The sequence below is a fragment of the Triticum aestivum genome, chromosome 3A, assembly GCF_018294505.1.
Source record: "Triticum aestivum cultivar Chinese Spring chromosome 3A, IWGSC CS RefSeq v2.1, whole genome shotgun sequence".
Taxonomy (NCBI): Eukaryota; Viridiplantae; Streptophyta; class Magnoliopsida; order Poales; family Poaceae; genus Triticum; species Triticum aestivum.
The window spans coordinates 115,128,856-115,150,387 of NC_057800.1; the positions used below are offsets into that span (position 1 = coordinate 115,128,856).

General features: G+C 42.9%; 1 protein-coding gene across 2 annotated transcripts; it reads left to right on the forward strand.

The window, feature by feature from the left end:
* Positions 1 to 5,468: 5,468 nt before the first annotated feature.
* LOC123060587 (phosphoribosylaminoimidazole carboxylase, chloroplastic) lies at positions 5,469 to 11,892 on the forward strand. 2 transcript variants are annotated; one of them, XM_044483360.1, is made up of 16 exons: positions 5,469 to 5,786; positions 5,933 to 6,148; positions 6,249 to 6,360; positions 6,471 to 6,533; positions 6,615 to 6,753; positions 6,982 to 7,037; positions 7,596 to 7,669; positions 7,786 to 7,933; positions 8,020 to 8,193; positions 8,344 to 8,431; positions 8,531 to 8,644; positions 9,280 to 9,377; positions 9,465 to 9,582; positions 9,934 to 10,028; positions 10,204 to 10,310; positions 11,474 to 11,892. In XM_044483360.1, exons 1-16 carry the CDS (start codon positions 5,605 to 5,607, stop codon positions 11,580 to 11,582), a joined length of 1,893 nt encoding a protein of 630 aa, XP_044339295.1. In that variant the 5' UTR covers positions 5,469 to 5,604; the 3' UTR covers positions 11,583 to 11,892. The 2 variants fall into 2 exon arrangements, with proteins under 2 accessions (XP_044339295.1, XP_044339296.1); XM_044483361.1 differs by having other exon boundaries at positions 11,477 to 11,892.
* Positions 11,893 to 21,532: the final 9,640 nt, after the last annotated feature.

Consider the following 21,532-nt stretch of genomic DNA (forward strand, 5'->3'; position numbering starts at 1 on the left):
GGAGCACGGCGGTCGGCGTCTGTCGCATGCGTTTCCTCGCACCTCCGGATGACGAGCCACCTGCCACCGGGATGGCATTGAGGTCGATGGGCGCGGGCGCGGGCGTGGAAGGCGCGACCACGCTCACGCGGGCGAGCACTCGCCGAAGAGGCGGGAGGCCTGCGGGTAGACGTGGAAGCCGGGGATCGGGTTGCAAGCCGACGCGCGGGGCGAGTCGGGCAGCACCATCCGAGGAAACGCCGACGAGCCGGTGCTGGCCGCGGCGACGGTGGCTTGGACGAGGCCGTGATGGTTAGGGTTTAACCCTAACATGTAGAGCGCCTCCCTCGTTGCCGCCGCGACGCGGGCGTTGGTGTCCTCCTGCTGCACGGTGGTGACGACGGCGGCCTGCGCGGAGGCCTCATCCCTCGCGTCCGCGGCGTGCCTCCGGCCCTTCCTCTTGGCCGACTCCCTTGCCCGTTGTTCGGGTGTCAGCGCCTTCTTTGGCTTGGTCGCGACGGCGGTCTTACGCGGGCACGAGGCTTGCCTTTCTCGGTGGGGGCGGCGGCGCCGGACGAGGCGAGGGAGGTGAGGCCGGCGGCGGCGTCGAGGTCGATGGCGTCGTCCATGACTGTTTGGGGTGGAGCGCGCGCGGACGAGAGTGTTTTGGAGAAAATGGGAGGAAATGGTGGTGGTTGCCATCGACCGGCGGGCCCGGGAAGAGGAGTAGGCGCGCGCGTCCGTCTCGTGTCCGCGCCGATGCAAATCCGACTCAAAATTAGGCCGGAAATGGGTCGCCATGCGGACGCCAAGCGGACATGCGTCCGTTTTGGTCGGCGCGTTGGGCCGTCTTTTCTGCCTGCGCCGACCCAAACGAACGACGGCGGACGAAATGGGTCGCCCCATTGGAGTTACTTTTAAATCTTACATGTAATTTAAAGATGACAGAAAAACATGTTTATAATGGGTCATTTCTTAACCTTATTTCAATAACTAATTATTTCTAAAAATATGATGAGACATATATTATACTAAAACATTATCTCTTGTCTTCTCTTAAATAAAAGAAGATAAGTCTTTTTTTTTAATTTCTGTCTCCTTTACCTTATTAATTATTCTACTCGGCATTGTTAAGATAGAACCATTGTACATACTCTAATGCGCCTGGTATCTTCCAGTCTTGGACTCGTGTCATCCAAATCTAGTTGATGTTACGAGCATTCTCTAGCGAGGGGGCCGGCGAGGAGACCTCCTATTTAGCGCGCGTTCAGCGCCGTTACACTGCTTGCGCTCGCACGCCTCTCCCACATGGGCCGGCCCAACAACCGAGCGCCATTTTATTATAGTTTTTTTAAGATTAGCTCAGGTTTTTCTTAGCTGCTTGTTTGTTTGTTCAATTTTTTTTAACATCAATACAGACACAAGCACTTATATACATGTGCATACACTCACCCCTATGAACGCACATGCACACTCTATCCCTATGAGCACCTCTGAAAAACTGAGCCGACATATCATTTTGAGATTTACGAAGTCACCGTAGGCGCCTCGTCGTCGACGGGAACGTCTCCTCCCACTGAATGAGCATTGCCGGAAATCCTGAAATAAATCCAGGAATAAATGCGAGTACCAGGATTTGAAACCTGGTGAGCTGGGGATACCACAGTCCCTCTAACCATCCAACCACATGTTGATTCGCTTTGTTCGTTCAATTAATCGATCAACATACGCCAAAAAAAATGTTGATCAGTCAATAGTTGACCTGCTGGCCTGGCTAACTTTCTAATAAAATAACGAATCTAAAATAAATTCATAAAATTACAAAAGTTCATGAGTTTGAAAAAGTTTACGAATTTGAAAAGGGTCACAAGATCTAGAAAAAAATTCATGATTTTTATAAAAAATTACTGATACAATTTTTTTCATAAATTTGAAAAAGTTTAGAAAATTAAAAAAACAATAAAATTTCACGAATTTTAAAAAGTACACATATTTCAAAGAAAAAAACCTAGAAAACCGAGCCAAAACCGAAAGAAGAAACCACCAAAACCTTCAAAACCAGTGACAAAAAAAAGCTTACATGGGCCAGCCCATTCGCTCCATAGTGTTGTGGCAGGGTGTGCGTCAAGTAACATGAAAGCCTATAAATGACGCTTAAGGCACCAAAAAGGATTTGGGGTTACCAAGACGCTCACCGAGAATGTTATTGAGGGGGCCTTTGCTCAGATTGTTGTTGGCCCAGTGCGAAGGCATCTATAGCCCAAGACGTCCATTAGGTCATTTTTCTTGAATCTTCAAAAGGCCTTTTTCTAACCCCGAGGCCGTGGAACAATTGTTTTATGGTAATTTTCATTCGACAAATGTATGTGCACAAAAAAGAAGGAAAAAACAAGCATCACTGCACCATCTACCCCCACTATACCTTGCCATGGATAGCCCGGCCCGAACGGCCCGACACGACCCGGCCCAAAAATCCCGGGCCGGTCTGAGTCTGAGTGTGCCATCGGGTTGGGCTCAGGCCTGGAAATTGAGCCCGACGGGCAGATCGGGGCGGGCTTGGGCTTGCAGAAAATGTGATTTTAGCCATAGTCGGGCTAGGGCGACTAGGCTGTGTCGGGCTTTCTTGGGCTTGGACCGGGCTTGAGCCTGATTTAATAGGCCCGGTGGTTGGGCCGGGCCGGGCTCGGGCCTAGGTTTTTAGCACCGGGCTTTTTTTTGGCCCGGCCCGAGATATGCCAAGGTATAACCCTCACTCCGGTTTTTCCCAACATGGTGACACAAATTAAAGAGTCTAGTTCAAATCAATTAAGAGAGCCTATCCACTTCTTTAATTTGGTCCTATGCTTGACCAACAGCAATTCCTGTTTCAATCCATACTTCCAAGAGACTAGTTCTGGGACATCATTTTTTAAAATCTTCCCATTTCTTTGCATCGAGATGTTCCAACAACCCAAAATCACGATGTCCATTGCTATCTTCTTAGGAAAGTTTTGGAGACGAAGTACCACCTCATTAAATAAAGATGTGCCCCCGTGTCTATTTGGAGCAATGTTATCCTAACAAGATTAGACAAAAAGACAATCCCAACTAAGATGTTGGACAGATTCCTTAGTGTCATCGGTGCATAGGACATAGTCATATGAGTACATTAAAAAGATTTCCTCTTGAGCAACTCTCCATGTTGTCTCTGTCATACATGGCTAGCCAAAAATAAAATTGTGTGTCTAATTCTACTGGCACATTTCCACAAACCTCTAAACAGACACGGTTGGTATGGGTGGTGAACCCATCAAATGGTATACATTTTGCTAAAAGCATATTGTTCTGTCCTCCGGTTGGTATGGGTGTGAACTCACACCCATCAAACGTTATACATTTTGCTAAAAGCATATTGTTTTGTCCTCCGTAAATAAGTCCATTTGTCCATATTAGAAGTAACTTGGTCCGCCTGTTTTAGAAAGCTCCTTGAGTTGATTGAAGGCTATAGAGGACAGAGGCATATGGACTTCCTCAGTCAGGTCATGAGATTCCTTCATAGCAGCCAAAGAGGTCTTGTCATTAAGAGAAAAAGAATGAAGCTCGTGGTATTGTTGGTTCAGATGAGTCTCTAGCCAGCTATCTGTCCAGAATGTGCTATTATCACCTATACCAGCCTTGCAAACAACCACTTATTTGAGAAGAGGGATGAGCTTGAGGTGTGTGTCTTGTGGAGGTGTATCAAAGTAGTAATACTCCCATATCAACTTGACCCAAGGAAGACTGTTCTTGTTAAATAATTTATGAAGATCTTTTATAAGCAGAACTTTATTATGAGCTGCTATATCCCCTAATCATTCATGACTTTTGGGTTGACAAACCAGATTCTAAACAATAAGAGCACGACTTCAGATTCATACTTTCTCCACAAACAATGCCTTATATATATATATATTTTAATTTGATCACTACAACCATTGGTAGAGCAATACAAGTCATAAAGAAGGTTGGAAGAGAGAGAAAAATCGATTGTATAAGTTGCAACATTTCCGCTCTGACCCGATGTTGCAATAGATGGAACCTAACATGCATGCCGCCTTCATCCCCCACGCAAGAGCTAGGAGGCTACCAACGATGGTGTCTGCGCATCCAGCACGACGGGCAGGGATAACCTACTCCCCTTGCGATGGCTGTTGGCCTCCTCCTCTTCGGAGCCGTCAATCCCATCATATGTGTCTTTCTCTACGCATATGTCTTCTTCCTCCCTCCCAGCATGTCGCCCTGGCCCCTCTCCTAGGTCGCCATGCTCCCCTTTCTCACCCATCTACGCGTTGTAGAGAACAAAAGCCAACAACCCAACATCAATCTGCCATTCTCTCTACACAAACACACGTCACAAAAATCACCGTCCAGATGCAGCTTTCCCCTTGCCCCCGCCACTGGCTTCACTTTTTTTCTCTGCACATCAAAAGAGCAGGGCAGCTGGTTGAGCTGGGTAGGAAGAGACGAGCGTCCAATTTGTACCGTTTTTTTCCTTACGAGAATTGCAGGGAAGGGTGGGGTAGCAGGTGTCGAGTTTTTTTTCTTCCGAGCAAAACGAGGGCCAACTGTGCGACATCGGATTTGATAGGAGCACGGTTCGGAGCAGATGTCAGGAGCAGGCAAGGCCCGTCCTTTTTTTCCGATGAAAATAGGGTGTTTTATTCCAAATTCACAAAATTACAATCCTTAGCAACAAGTTTAGAAATTAAAAAGAGGGGATTGGTTAAGCGAGCACGCAGTGCTATCCCCAGATCTACCATAGTTTGCCAAGCAATGTGCAACTTTGTTTTGATCACGAGAAACTTTAAACACGAACAAACACCCTATTCTTCAGTATTTTGATTTCTGCTAAGAGATGACCATATGCTGATCTGTTCAGTGAATCATTAGACACTGCTGACAAAGCTACCGAACAAACAGATTGTATCCTTTTTCAATAGAATAAGGAAAGGAAAACACCGATTTGGTTTAGATTATTCCAGACCAAGAGGACGAAGTATCAGATACCAACTCTTAGAGATTTCAGTGGAGAATAATAGTCCCGTCGTGTTTTATTAAAATGAGATTCTGGCAAACCAACCTGTGGTTGGATGGTTAGAGGGACAGTGGTATCCCCAACCCACGAGAGTTCAAACCCTGATGCTCGCATTATTTCTGGATTTATTTCAGGATTTTCGATGATGCACTTTTAGTGGGAGGAGACGTTCCCGTCGACGACGAGACGCCTAAGGTGACTTCGTAAATTTGAAGATGACATGTCAGCTCAGTCTCTCGGAGGTGCTCATAAGGGTATGGTGTGTGTGCGTTCATAGAGGTGAGTGTATACACGTATATATGAGCGCTTGTGTCTGTACTGATGTTAAAAAATGAGATTCTGTCAACTGGGAGAAATATTGGCCATTCGATAAAATAAAATAAATAAATAAAATGGTGATATAATAAACCGGAAAGTTGAGATTCCAATTGCGTAGCAGGAGGCGGCCAAGCTAGGCTACAGTCTACAGACACACCGCTTTCCGCTTCCGCCGCCCCGCCGTCTCCTCCGACCTCTCGCGCCTCACCCTCCTCTAAACCCCTGGTTGAACCCTAGCCACCGTCTCCGGGAGCATGCACGCCCGGCTGCTCAGCGCTCCGTCCCGCGCCGCCGCCGCCTCCACCTCCTCCTCCACCCCCTCCGCCGGCTGCCGCCCCTCCTGGAAGCCGCGGCCGCCAAGCCGGAGCTCCGCCTCGCTGCCGCCTCTCTCGCTGTTGCGCGCCGGCGCATCCATGGAGCCCGCTTCGACCGAGGGGTAAGCTATTCGTGGAGTGTCGATTCGTGCCGATTGCCGCCTTCGGTTCCCGCCGCTGGGCGAATTCCTGGCGATTCCTGCGTCCCGTGGGCATTTTTACAGAGTTTTCACCTGATTGGTCTGCTTCCGCTCGTGCGGTGTTTCAGGCAGAGCGACCCGCCTGTGCATGGCGTGTCCGATAGGGTCGTCGGGGTGCTGGGGGGCGGCCAGTTGGGGAAGATGCTGTGCCAGGCGGCCAGTCAGATGGGGATCAAAGTGGCCATCCTGGACCCCCTCAAGGACTGTCCTGCAAACTCCGTCTGTCACGAGCATGTCGTGGGGAGCTTCAATGATGGTGACGCGGTCCGCGAGTTTGCGAAGAGGTAGGCGAAACTGTGACCCCGCTTGGTTTATTTGAGGGGCCGGCACCCCTACACATTATCGTTCTCAAACTGCTTTGACAAATCCTTTCGATGATGTTAGGTGTGATGTTCTAACTTTTGAAATTGAGCATGTCGATGCTGTGACACTTGAGAAGCTTGAAAAACAGGGTGTTGTTTGTGAACCCAAAGCCTCTACCATCATGATTATTCAGGTAATCTTTGCTTACTTGTGCCAACCGTCTTCCTGTTTTGCCAGCTCTGTACTACAACTATTAGCATTAATGGAGTATGTTTGATGTATTGATACTCTATTTTATTACAGGACAAGTACAGGCAAAAAGACCATTTCTCAAAATTTGGAATTCCGTTAACTGACTTTGTTGAAGTAATGCACCATATTTTTTACATTTGTGAAGTTATTGGAGCTGTAAGTGTTTTGATATAAACTTGTAGTGTTGTTTTGCAGGTAGATACTTTGAGTAGTATAGAGAAAGCTGGGGAAATGTTTGGCTACCCTCTAATGGTAAAAAGCAAAAGATTGGCATATGACGGTCGTGGGAATGCTGTTGCGCATGATAAAAATGAGCTATCTTCTGTTGTTTCTTGTAAGTCTTATAAGCATTGATTTAACGCAGCCTTTTCTAATTGAATTCTGAAAATCGGAAGCTGTTCTATGGTTTCCTAAATTAGCTATAAGGCAAGCTAGGATTTGAACTTTTAAGCAATTATCTTGAGGCCCATGCTTTTTAACATAGTCTGAGTTGACCCAATCACGTGAACTAATATCAACTGTTGAGGGAATTAATTTTCTTTAATATTCTTTATTGCTGCAGCGCTGGGTGGGTTTGAACATGGCTTGTATGTTGAGAGGTGGACAACATTTGCAAAGGTTAGTTTTATTTGATTTATTTGTTCATTAAGGAGGAAACTAAATCCCATTAAAACCGGTCAAACCCCCAACTATTTTCCGTTTTTATACCCTGCAGTATTTTTTATAAGTGTCTGTAAATTATACATTTTTCTCTAATTTGTATCTTTCTGAATGTTTAAAGGAATACATTTTTTGGATGTCCAATTTAATCCCTGTTAACATTTTGGTTCACATAGCAAAGGATTCGTAGTTGCCAGTCACCAATCGTCTAGTCACCATTGTTTTGTAAATTTTTGCTGCGTGTCCATGCTAATATTGGTTCTTTGTGCTTGTGCATGTGGCAGTGCCATATGTGCGAGCTTGAGATGAGTATATGATAAGTTCTGCAAGTTTATTTCAAGATATTTGTTTGGTCTCTTGCAGAATTTATTACAAAAATACCATGATAGGAGTAATAGAACATAACAGAATAGAACAGATTGCTTCAGTACCTATCATATTGTCATGGGCTATAGTTGATTATTCAACTTCTGTTGTTTACTTACATATTCTGTTATTTATCTTACTTCCGTTTAGGAGCTTTCTGTAATTGTGGCAAGGAGCAGAGATGGCTCTACGGTTTGTTATCCTGTCGTTGAAACCATTCATAAGTAAGATAGCCCTTTTGTTTTTGATTATCTATTTTAGTGCTTCCTTACTAGTATTATTTTATTTTGCTCCGTTTTCCAAATTCGGAAAATATGAAGCCTTTGTCTGGAACATTCAGGGATAACATCTGTCATGTTGTTGAAGCTCCTGCTGAGATACCCGAGAAAATGAAGAAGTTAGCTGCCAGTGTAGCTGAAAAAGCTGTCAAGTCATTAGAAGGTGCTGGTGTTTTTGCTGTCGAACTATTTTTAACAAATGACAATCAGGTTTGTTTGAACATTTATGCACATCCTATATAATTGAATCCTCCTATGATGATGTTGGATCTTTCTCACATTGATAATTTCACTAGGTTTTATTGAACGAAGTAGCCCCTAGGCCTCACAATAGTGGACACCATACAATTGAGGCTTGTTACACTTCACAATATGAGCAACACTTACGTGCTATTCTTGGACTTCCTCTTGGTGATCCTGCAATGAAAGCACCCACAGCAATAATGTACAACATCCTGGGCGAGGATGAGGTATATATATATTTTGGTTTTGTGTTGATTTGTCCTCCATTTTTTGCTATGTTAAACATTGATATTTAGGTGAATAGCTGCTAGACTATTTATAGGTCACCATGTTACTGTACTAGTTACCTATATAATATTGGGCACCAATTGCTACAGGGCGATTCAGGATTTGTTTTAGCCCATCAGCTGATTAAGAGGGCGTTAAATATTCCAGGTGCATCAGTCCATTGGTATGCAAAGCCAGGTTGGTTCAGCCACACTTAGCTGTTGTTGCAGAAAGTTGACAATTGTGCTTATTGCCTTCCCATGCCATGAAACATTATTTAAAGAATTGTTCTTCCAGAGATTCGGAAGCAAAGAAAGATGGGTCATATTACTATTGTGGGGCCTTCTTTGTTCAGTGTAAAAGAACATTTGAACAAGTTGCTGCAAAGGGACACAGATGGCCAGAAGAAAGGTTAGATTTATTCCTATCATACCATTGTTATATCTTCAACTTCCTGTTGGCAGATGTAATGCCTTTAGGTAGTACTGTATGGTTGCATGAGTCTGATTATTCTGTTTGATATCTCTGTTTACCATAGATTTTCGCTGTCTGTATTTATTAAATGGGGATCTGGATTTGATTTCCAGTTATCGCAAGCACTATTATCCATGAGAGTGGTATATGGTGGCCAGGAATGTATAATGACCTTTCTATATGCACTAACCTGGATGACTTTTAAAATTTAAACTTTATTCGTATGCTTCAAAAATAACGAAACAACAGTCTATTAGGATGCCGGAAAGAGAGTATAGAAGGCATCTGAATTTTGAATAATGATGAATAACCAGTTTAAATCAAATAATAATACTACTGGGGCAATAGTTGTCAATGCATGCAAGTTATCTGGTCTGTCTAAATTGTAGTGACTGAAACTCATTATGCTTTACCAGCACTCTCGTGATGTCTTTCTACTTGCCATGGTGAAATTATTCAGGCTTTTGTTATGCCACCTAACAATCACTTTTACTTAATTCTTTTTTTGGTGATAAGTCTTTTCATTCTATTCATTCCATTTGCTGAGGTCTAGAATGCTTCATTAATTGCAGTTAGACCTCGCGCTGCGGTTATAATGGGTTCGGATTCAGATCTTCCCATAATGAAAGATGCTGCAGCAGTACTGGAGAAATTCAACATACCTTTTGAGGTTTGATTTCTGAAACCTTTCTGTTGACAAGCTATGGTCTGTTGCCATGGCCATTCTGCAGCTTGATGGGTTGTTTCGTTTTTTCAGCTTACAGTTGTTTCGGCACATCGTACAGCAGAGAGGATGTACGCTTATGCATCGTCTGCTAAGGAAAGGGGCTTAGAGGTCATTATTGCAGGCGCAGGCGGAGCAGCTCACTTACCAGGCAAGTGTCAGCTGACGGGGAAAACATGCTCATGAATTCACCATACTGCTTTCTAAACATAAATATTAGGGTGCAATTATGTGCATTCTGGTATACTCGATTCTGTCAAAATGAGTAATGTGGAGGGGTGGCAATGTGATATAAACGTTTACCGAGTCATGTCATTATGTATTCTATCAAGTGCCAGTTATAGTATGTCGGAGATTTTGAATAGAGTAGTGTTTCTTGATCAAACGGACACAGCATTGGCATTGTTGACGAAGCCCTTATGCCTGAAGGAAGTGTAATGAACGATCTGTTCATAATTTTGTTGTGATTAATTAAGGATAATCTTTTTACTGTTTGTTGCAGGGATGGTGGCTTCATTGACCACTCTACCTGTAATTGGAGTCCCCATCTGGACGAAGTCATTACAGGGAATGGATTCCCTCCTATCTATTGTGCAGGTGAGGTTGAAGTCTTTTTTTCAATACCATTCAAAAGCAGAATGGTACTGTTATAAACACCACATAATCATTGATTGTAACTATTCATCAATGCCCACTCTTCTTGCATCATCAGACGCCTTCTAATTTCTAATCGATTATCGACTTGTGTTGTTTATTGTCACCAATTTTACAGATGCCGAAAGGTATTCCTGTTGCTACTGTTGCAATTGGAAATGCTGAAAATGCAGGCTTGTTGGCAGTTCGGATGCTTGCCTCAAGAGATCCTGAGTTGTCGGACAGGTATGGTTCGTTTCTGATGCTATTTTCTTGAAAATTTCATATTCAGCTCTATACCCCGCATGTGATTTTTATGGTCAGCCACTGGTTTTGAACTGATAACTTGTGGTTGGTGCTAGATTCAGACCCCTGTAATGGGTAAAGTTGCCAACAGAGCTAGTCAATGATATCAATAAAATGGATCAATTTATTTATAAATAATGAAGACTGTTTACAGTCAGGATTTTTTTGGAATTATTTGAGAATTGAATCAGTCAAAATCACAAATTGAATTTATGGCTTTCATGGCCAACCCTTTTCGTGTGGTGCGAAAGGACACCCTGTTAACAGAGGAAGTGGCATGAATCAACAATCCTTGCTTGGAATGCGCTTTGCCGGTAGCATCGGTGAAAGGATGATATACATATGGTTTGGATCATGTATTTGATTGAAGCGGGAAATCTCCACTAATATGGTACAACAACTTTGATGTCTATCTCAAGGGCACCCTGCGATTAGGGTAGATAATAATCAATAAGCTAGCTCGGAACGACTCGTCAAACTAGGGAGGCAGCACAGCCATAAGACTCATCAACAACTGGCCAGAGTGAGGCCTTGCACAATTGCATACTGTCATGCAGAGTGGGGATCTGAGTTCGACGTGGATACAGAGGCAGAAGATTCACAGGTTCTTTGATGCCACACTCCATGGCTCACATAGGCCAGCGGTCGCGGGGGGGGAGCTGGGTTAGTGGGAATGTGTTTCAGATGTGGCATATGGGTTATGTTGCTACTGGTCTGACTTGAGCCTAATGAGCAGAGGGTTTTTCATGGATAGCAATGTTTTGCCATCTCCATGGATAACCATTATTCAATTTATTTGCAGTTTTTGTCAAATATTGGACTGGTCCTTTGTGTTAGACTGTTTCATCCTACCTGCTTTTGCTGCTGACTTGGTTATTTGCTATTGAACTTTTTCTAGTGAACTATTTTGTTGTGTTTAAAGTCATTGTTTATTTATGGTTCTTTCACTGCAATGAGATTACGTATAACTGCGTTAGTTAACATGAAGGGTGCTACACATTCCCTGACAAAACCTTGTTCCGTGATCACTAGGTGTAGTTATGTGTGCCTAGTAACTTTTATGGTAGTTGCACTGTATCGTTCTGATTTGTGTTTATTTCTAGCAGGGTAAATGAATACCAGCAAGATCTGGAAGACAGTGTGTTGGTCAAAGCAAGATTGCTTGAGGAATTAGGTTCAGACAAATATCTGCAGCAATATAAGCAGCCTTGAGCACTGACTGCCTGTTCTGTTGACACACATCCAATCTTGACAGAAGCAGAAAAATAGTCCACTGTGGATGATATTCTTAAAGATCCTTTAGCCTGCCTGGTGTTCATCCGGCCTTCTTTCTTATTGTGCTAATTGTAATTGCCTGCTAAATTATTCCACCCAGCTCAAAATTTTCTTTCTCTAGTGTGGTCCCGATGGATGCGCAACTCGAGTTTTAGAGTGAGAACGGGCTGGAGGAAATGTTGTTGGAAATTAATGTACTTTACACGCTGTGAGAGGGTATAAAGACCAGAAAATGTTGCTACAGTGATATTTTTCTTGTCACGGACACACGTAATGCCTTGATGTTCATATGGCGGCTGCGGCCTACTCTCAGTCACCTCTGAGTAAAACCTTTGATGCGGGCTTTGAGCAAATTATATCACTGTTCTGGTCCTAGTGGACGTGTAACCTGGATGCGCAGCAACAGTGCATTCATGCAGAAACTTTGGAGATCAATGTGTTGCGCTCACATACCGTGACCAAATATAGCTTTGCAGATATGATGATGTTGGGAAAAGGCCATCACGCTCATGGTCTTTTTTTGAGATTAATGATGAATATGATAGTCGAGATGATCATCTTGGTCGACCTCGCGAGATGTAGCAGGATGTGCAAACTTTGGCCGCCTTTTGCACTTAATAACCTTTCTGCTTTCCAACCACCAGTTACATTCAGAGACACACTCATGATGATTATCTGAGGAGGATTTGATGTCGTGATGGGCAGATGGGCAGTTCGACTCATGCCCAGGAAAGGCGTCAGTTTAACTCTCACCACTCATCACGTTTTAGGATCCATCATAATGTATACATGTGGGTCAGAAATGGTCGACTGTCGCGATTGTTAACTTTTTTTTGGAGGGAGTTACAGTGTTTAAATTGATTTACACTAGCTATGCCATTGATCATACTGCATCAGGACCTCTGTCCTCAGCTCCTTCTCCTTTGCGTTCCAGCTCCGCGGCGCTCATCCACCGAGCGTATAACATCTATTTCGTATCATATAAGACGTTTTTGCAGTTTAAATTAAACAAAACGTCTTATATCTTGGTACAGAGGTAGTAACATCATAGGCGAATCACGATCTCGGCTTCACCTGCGTTGTAGCCCCGTGTTGCTTCTGTTGTATAAATTAGTATTTTTTTGGTTAATTCAAAAATAAATCATGACGATAACATTAGCAATATTTCATACTGATATGTAAACATGTGATCGCGTACTACACATATATCTAAGTAAATAAGTAGTATGGCTAACACAAAAACAAACAGGAGAGAGGTGAACATATCATACCCTCTAGTCGGCCAAGTCAGAGCCGCGTCAACAGCATCCTCAGCAGCCTTCTTCCGAGCTTTGAAGTTTTCACCCATGGCGATGTCAAAGCGGTTGAGGACGTAGTCGAAGTCGAGGAACAAGAATGAGTATTCGCGCTTGAGACGTTCTCCAAAAACTTAATCGCTCCATCTCCTGGTGTAGGATCAGATAGGGAGGGGTTCCGTACGGCTAAGGTTGCCGACGCCTCCAATAGGCGGTAGGGTAGGGAGACATGGGGCTGGGCCCACGCTCAGTCGGCAATAATCCAATTCACAAAACACGACGCAAGTGACGGAGGCGCGCATGTGTATCATCCCTCTTCTCAAACTTCAATAACATGTGGAAGAGAATCCCCTTAAAAGAGGTGTCAACTCTCCTCAACTCATTAGGTAGTAGTACTAAGCTTGTCATCACCATGTCATGACACCACACATGAGCCTTTGAGATTTTTGAATTATTATTATTTATATGGGTCTAAAGCCCATCTACACTATCCCTAGCGGCTCCTAGGGGTTTACAACTCCCCTCCAAGCACTAGTAGAAAAAAGGTCATTTGTCCCGGTTCATAAGGCCCATCTGTCCCGGTTGGGGAACCAGAACTAAAGGGTCGTTACTAATGCCCTAAGCCTTTAGTCCCGGTTCTTATACCAACCGGGACAGATGGGCCTCCACATGTCCGCTCCGGCGAGTCCAGGCACGAGGGCCTTTGGTCCCAGTTGGTAGCACCAACCGGGACCAATAAGCTTCCACGCGTCAGCACTTCAGGGGCTGTTTTTTTAAAGGAGGTGGTTTAGGGGTTTTGGGGGTTAATTTAGGTTCGTATAGGTAGCTAATAAAGAGATGTGTCCTTTCTTATCTCCGTGTTGCTGCTACTGCTATGCATAAACATGACTTAGATTGAAGTGAGGCAACATGTGGTGCATGTCGAAAGTAATACTAATCTAACTTGATCAAGTTTGGATTATACTACTTTCGACATGCACCACATGCATGTTGCCGTCACTTCAATCCAATCCATGTTCATTTCACCTGCTGATATATAATAACTCTTCGTGCTCGCATCATGCATCATCATATATAATAACAAGTCTACTAATCATCATCATACAACTTCTACTCGTTATTAATAACAAATCATACGATCATCATCCTCATAGTCATCGAACCAACTCTACTTAATTGTTCTTAGCACATGATCATCAGTATTAGGTAGGACCTAAATACCCTCTTTAAGGTAAAATAGCATAAAACAATATAGACCCTGACTCTCCATTATGGAGAATGGAGATCATCCTGTCTCCAATTCTTGCGCTTTGCTTCCTTTTGCTTCCAAGAAACTCCTTACGACTGTCCATACATTTTTTCCATTCTTTGATTTGCATGTCTCCATTCCTTTTAGAAATCTGGTATGGACAGTTAAGATTCGTAGGATGACCTGGCTGTATGTTCAAAACATTAAGGCTACCTTTCTGATACATCAAACGAGACACGCAATTCTCTGGGGTTATCTGTTGAAAAACATAGTAATAACTTCATATTAGCAATGATGTACTAGTTTTAGAAGTATGCAAAAGATGCACGGATGTCGTAATAGTAAAATATCTTACCAGGGTATCTCCATGGTAGTTACCGTAGTTCAACACATGCACTAGTGGCACGTATTGACCATAATGTTGAGGAGTTTGATTGTAGATATTGTAATTCTCAATGTCAGTATAAAATCCGACCAGATGATTTTTCTCCTTGTAAGTTAATTCGGAGCCATCGGTGTAGTGGGTTTTGTCTACCATCTCCAGCACATTCTTTAAAGAATGAAAATAAGCTGACAATGGAAATAAGCTGTCAACTATTTTGAAATAAACAATATAAATTAGCTAATAACTATGTTTGAGAAACTAAACTCACATAGCGGTAGAATTGGAGGCGTATCAACAAGGACCCAAATGTCCATATTGTCTTGCTCGATTTCAGGATCACCAAGATCCATGGTGACAAGCATACCCTCATCAAAACCATACATCTTGCAAAGTGCTTCCCATTTTTTGCAACCAAAATGGGTTACGCTCTCAGAATTGTACAACTTTACTTCAAAATCCACATCATGATGAGTCCTTAGGTGAATTTTCTTTGTTTCGAAACTTTCATGGTCTTCAAAACCCATCCTCTCCAAGACATAGTGCCTTGCATGTCATGGGATAAGCTACTCGAATTGTAAAAGATGAAAATTACATGTTGAAATAGTTGTAGTCATGCTTAATTACGAAAAAATACTTGTCGTTGTTGCGTACCGTTTCAACATCGAAGGTCTCCTCGAGCTTAATGCTGAAGCGCCGGTCATCGTCCAGGTGAGGCATGTCGCACAGACCTCGATCGTCGTGGCACCAGCTGCACTCCACCGGGAGACTTTCGTCGTCTGATGACGACATTTCCTACGTTCATAATTCAAAGATTAAACTTGTACAATTAAATATATGTACTACAAAAACTAAATTAGATCATTATTATTCATCACGGGTTGACTATTGGTCTGTCGAGTCTTTTCTTGAAAACTCTCAGCTCACGTGGTGTATATATTCGACTCTCGGTGATGGTCGCTCCTCACTTTGTCCCCGAGTGCATTACACCAAAATGTCTAGCACACGGGAACGAAGGAGAAGCGACCCCCACGACAACTGTCAGGATTCTTCGTCCTCTCATATATATATATATGGTGGAACTCTCCCTCACTGATTCCTCTCTGACATTTGCGACCGTCGGTGATGGTCGTTACTCCTTCTTCCCCTAGTGCATAACAAAGGTCTAGCACCCGGAGAAGAAGGAGAAACGACCCCCACGACAACAGTCGGGCTTCTTCGTCCTCTCATATATGGTGGAGACTCGACAGACTTAAAGTCAACCCGAAATATCGTTTAATTATCTTTCTAAAAAAGGATTTGGCTGGTCTCACCTCGAGGTCGGAGGGGGTCGGTGACGGGGACGACGGTGGGGATGATCGAGGGGGGCTCCTAGATTTCTGCGGAAACAAAAACCCTATAAGCTATCAACTAATTATATGCATACGCCTTGCATAGTGCTCTCCAATTTTAGCATTCAAAGTAGGAGTAGTTTTCCAATTTAAGCATTCAATAAGCAAAATCAAATTGCAAAACAAAGTAGTATTCAAATTAGGATGCATTCAATTATAAGCAAAACTACATCATCTCTTGCGCCCGCACATCGTCGAATATTATCACTAATACACCTCGAATACTATTATACATATAACATCGCTAGTACAACTAGAACCGTAGCGCCTGACGGGTATCGGCACAGGCAGTGGACACCCAAAGAGAAGGAACCATCACAGGATCGCTCCAGTGAGATCCCTGAAGAACCTGCCAGGTATTGTCGAACCTGCCTTTCAACGCAACCATGTAGCGATGGACGTGCTCGTCCTCCTCGCTGACACGGTGACGTACCGCCTCGTGGTGTCCGAAAGCCTAGGCACCGTCACTGGTCCATGCGACCGCCACCAAACAAGGATCGGGTCAATGACGGGCTGGCTCCTCACCAACCTACGCCCCCGGAAGGTAGCACCTCCCAATACCAGCCCGACGGAGCCCAGTCCCGGACATGGCCCCTCTGATCAAGCCGGCCTCCTCCGCCGAGTCGACGACGAGGATGCAGGATAGGCATCATCGACGTCGATGCGGGAATAATTGCTTGAACTAAAAAAATAAACTAGTTCTATTAATTTTCTTGCTAAAAATAAACTACTTCTATAGTAAAATAAAGTAGTTTTATTAAATCAACTAGTTCAACTACTAATTAAGCACTTACTATAAATAAAATAAAGTAGTACTTACTAAAAATAAACTACTTATATATATATAGTAAAATAAAGTAGTTTTATTAAATCAACTAGTTCAACTACTAAACACTTACTATAAATAAAATAAAGTAGTACTTACTAAAAAAAACTACTTCTACAGTAAATAAAGTAGTTTTATTAAATCAACTAGTTCAACTACTACGCACTTATTATAAATAAAATAAAGTAGTACTTACTAAAAATAAACTAGTTTAACTAGTTCTATTATTTATCGACCCCCCCTCATGTCGAAGTTATCGGGGAGGGGGTATATCGACAACGACATACCTGATAAAAAATAAGAAGAGGAAGAAGAAGAAAAAAAAAGGAGAAGAAGAAAGGAGCAGAGGAGAAGATCGAAGAAAAAAATAAGAAAAAATGAGGAGAAGAAGAAAGGAATAGAGAGGAGAGAAGAAAAAAAAGAATTTTTTTCTTCTCTCCTCTCTATTCCTTTCTTCTTCTCCTCATTTTTTTCTCTTCTTATTTATTTCTCCTCCTCTTCTTCTCCTCTTCTTCTCTTTCTTCTCCTCCTCCTTCTCCTCCTTCCTCTTCTTATATTCATACATCCATACATAGGCACATGCATCCATACATATATGAATTAATACCTACTAATTAACAACCTAAATAAAAAAATTAATACAAATATGAACATTATATCCATACATACATAGCCACATCCACACATCCATACATACATAGGGCACGACGAGGGCGGCGAGGGGCACGACGACGGCGACGGTGGGGGCTGGCCGGGGCAGGGGCGCGGTCGGCCGGCGCGCTCGTGGGCGGGGCAGGGGCGGTCCGGGGCTCAGGAGCGCGGGGTCGGGGACGGCGACGGCGACGGCGAGGACGAGGCACGGGTGACGGCAGGGGCGGGCCGGGGCCGGGGCGTGCGCGGGGTCGGGGTCGAGGATGGCGATGGCGACGGCGACGGCGAGGAAGAGGCATGGGCGACGGCAGGGGCGGCGGACGGCGTCGGGGCAGCCTGGCGTCGTCTATATCGTCGGCGTCGTCGGGGAGGAACTGAATGAAAATTTTGACAAGTGCTGTATATATAGCCAGAGCTCTGGTCCCGGTTCGTGTCAGCAACCGGGACAAATGACACCTTTGGTCCTGGTTTGTGCCACCAACCGGGACCAAAGGTCGTGTTTTCAGCAGCCCAAAGGGCGGGAAACAGAGGCCTTTGGTCCCGGTTGGTGGCACCAACCGGGACACCACCAACCGGGACCAAAGGTGGACATTGGTGCCGGTCGGTACCATGAACCGGGACCAATGCCCACCTTTAGTCCCGGTTGGTGCCACGAACCGGGACCAAAGGCCTGGCGTTGCCCGCGGCCAAAACTTTAGTCCCACCTCTCTAGTTGAGAGGGGCTCGGAGTGGTTTATAAGCCCCACTCCGGCTGCCCTCTCGAGCTCCTCTCAAATGCAGGCTTATGGGCCTAATATGACACTATGTTGTCTGTGGGCCTACTGGGCCTTCTGCGGGCCTGAATCCTGGCCCATAGTTGGGTTTCTAGTCGTATTCAGGCCGTGGATGCTCATTAGGTGGCATTTTCCCCCTGTTTTTGTTTTTGTTTTCTTTTTTTTGCTTTATTTATTTTATTTAGTTTCTACTTAGAGCAAAATACTTATTGTTTTTCCGTGATTCTTTTTGCTTTCAGGTAATAAAATTATAAACTGTCTGTTAGTGCCATTAGTTAAAGTTTATTTTGTTTTATTTTTCCTTTTTTCCATGATTCTTTTTTTTTCTATTTTCATTTATTTTATTAAAGTTTTTTTTGTTTTATTTTGTTTCTACTTATTTGTTAGAGTTTATTTTGTTTCTACTTATTTATTTTATTTTGTTTCTACTTATTTATTTTATTTTATGTTTTGTTATTTTATTTATTTTATGAAAATTCTTTTTGCTTATAATGTTTTGAACAGAAAATACTTTGATAATTTTAGTTGCATAAATTTTATATAATTTTAGTTTCAATAATACTAGAGGTTTATAAAAGTTTTATGAAAATTCTTTTTGCTTATTATTTTTCTATTAGAGTTTCATAAATGTTTTCTAGATCATTCTTTTTTATATTAGTTCATTATTTGAGCTAAATGACCCAAAAATTGGAAATGCACCATTCAAAGCCACATCATCAATTTTCAACCCTTTCTGACTTCATTTGTTATTTTTCATGCATTTATTGATTTTTTTGAGCTACATGACCCTGAAAATGAAAAGCACTATAAATGAACTCTGAAAAGGTTGAAAGTTGGCATGGTATCATCATTTCACCCATGTAGCATGTGCTAAAAAGTTGAGAGGGTTACGACAAAAACTGGATGCACTTCGTGTACAAAACAGACAATCTCTTTTGAAGTATCACGGTTTCATACGGAAACTCGTCTGTTACAAAGGGATTTCATTTTTTTGAACTTATTTGAACTCCAAACTTTTTGTGTGTTCAAAATGCACCATTCAAATCCACATCATCAATTTTTAACCCTTTCTGACTTAATTTGTTATTTTTCATGCATTTATTGATTTTTTGAGCAATATGACCCTGAAAATGAAAAGCACTACAAATGAACTTTGAAAAGGTTCAAAGTTGGAATGGTATCATCATTTCACCCATATAGCATGTGCTAAAAGTTGAGAGGGTTATGGCAAAAGCTGGATGCACATCGTGTACAAAGCAGACAATCTCTTTCGAAGTATCAGGGTTTCATACGGAAACTCGTCTGTTACAAAGAAATTTTATTTTTTTGAACTTATTTGAACTTCAGACTTTTTGTGTGTTCAAAATGCACCATTCAAAGCCACATCATAAATTTTCAACCCTTTCTGACTTCATTTGTTATTTTTCATGCATTTACTGATTTTTTGAGCTATATGACCCTGAAAATGAAAAGCACAACAAATGAACTCTGAAAAGGTTCAAAGTTGGCATGGTATCATCATTTCACCCATATAGCATGTGATAAAAAGTTGAGAGGGTTACGGCAAAAACTGGATGCACTTCGTGTACAAAACGGACAATCTCTTTCTAAGTATCAGGGTTTCATACGAAAACTCGTTTGTTACAAAGGGATTTCATTTTTTTGAACTTATTTGAACTCTAGACTTTTTGTGTGTTCAAAATGCACCATTAAAAGCCACATCATCAATTTTCAACCCTTTCCGACTTCATTTGTTATTTTTCATGCATTTACTGTTTTTTGAGCTATATGACCCTGAAAATAAAAAGCACTACAAATGAACTTTGAAAAGGTTGAAAGTTGGCATGGTATCATAATTTCACCCACATAGCATGTGCTAAAAAGTTGAGAGGGTTACGGCAAAAACTGGATGCACTTCGTGTACAAAACGGCAGAAACTCGTCTGTTACAACATGCATTTCAAATGAACTAGGAAAAGGTTGAAAGTTGGCTTGGTATCATCATAATAGTTGTGGACAGAAAGTCTTCACTTTTTATTCGCTTGTGTGCTTTGCTTATTGCGCCGTAACCATGGATAATCTTCATCGTTTATCAGGATGCTTGGGTCAGCCTTGACTTTGAAGGGAGGAATTTCATGAAACTTTTCATAATCTTCGGACATGTCTGTCTTGCCCTCCACTCCCATGATGTCCCTTTTTCCTGAAAGAACTATGTGGCGCTTTGGCTCATCGTATGATGTATTCGCTTCCTTATCTTTTCTTTTTCTCAGTTTGGTAGACATGTCCTTCACATAGATAACCTGTGCCACATCATTGGCTAGGACGAACGGTTCGTCAGTGTACCCAAGATTGTTCAGATCCACTGTTGTCATTCCGTACTGTGGGTCTACCTGTACCCCGCCTCCTAACAGATTGACCCATTTGCACTTAAACAAATGGACCTTAAAATCATCTCCATAGTCAAGTTCCCATATGCCCACTATGTAACCATAATATGTGTCCTTTCCCCTCTCGGTTGCTGCATCAAAGCAGGCACCGCTGTTTGGGTTGGTGCTCTTTTGATCTTGGGCAATCATGTAAAATGTATTCCCATTTATCTCATATCCTTTGTAAGTCAATACAGTCGAAGATGGTCCCCTGGACAGCGAGTACAACTCATCACAAACAGTGTTGTCACCTCTGAGACGTGTTTCCAACCAACTGCTGAAAGTCATGATGTGTTCACATGTAATCCAGTCGTCACACTGCTCCGGGTGTTCGGAGCGCAGACTGTTCTTGTGTTCATCGACATACGGGGTCACCAGAGTAGAGTTCTGTAGAACTGTGTAGTGTGCTTGAGACCAAGAATGCCCGTCCTTGCATATTATTGAGTCTGCTCCTAGCGTGCCTTTTCCAGTCAGTCTCCCATCATACCGCGATTTAGGGAGACCTATCTTCTTAAGGCCAGGAATGAAGTCAATACAAAACCCAATGACATCCTCTTTTTAATGGCCCATGGAGATGCTTCCTTCTGGCCTAGCACGGTTACAAACATATTTTTTAGGACTCCCATGAACCTCTCAAAGGGGAACATATTGTGTAGAAATACGGGGCCCAGAATAACAATCTCGTCGACTAGATGAACTAGGACGTGCGTCATGATATTGAAGAAGGATGGTGGGAACACCAACTCGAAACGGACAAGACATTGCGCCACATCACTCCTTAGCCTTGGTATGATTTCTGGATCGACCACCTTCTGAGAGATTGCATTGAGGAATGCACATAGCTTCACAATGGCTAATCAAACATTTTCCGGTAGAAGCCCCCTCAATGCAACCA

Coding starts and splice junctions, on each gene's coding strand:
- LOC123060587 (XM_044483360.1), top strand. CDS start 5,605: ATGCACGCCCGGCTGCTCAGCGCTCCGTCCCGCGCCGCCGCCGCCTCC. Junction 6,149..6,248: donor GTCCGCGAGTTTGCGAAGAG/GTAGGCGAAACT, acceptor CGATGATGTTAG/GTGTGATGTTCTAACTTTTG. Junction 10,029..10,203: donor CCCTCCTATCTATTGTGCAG/GTGAGGTTGAAG, acceptor CCAATTTTACAG/ATGCCGAAAGGTATTCCTGT.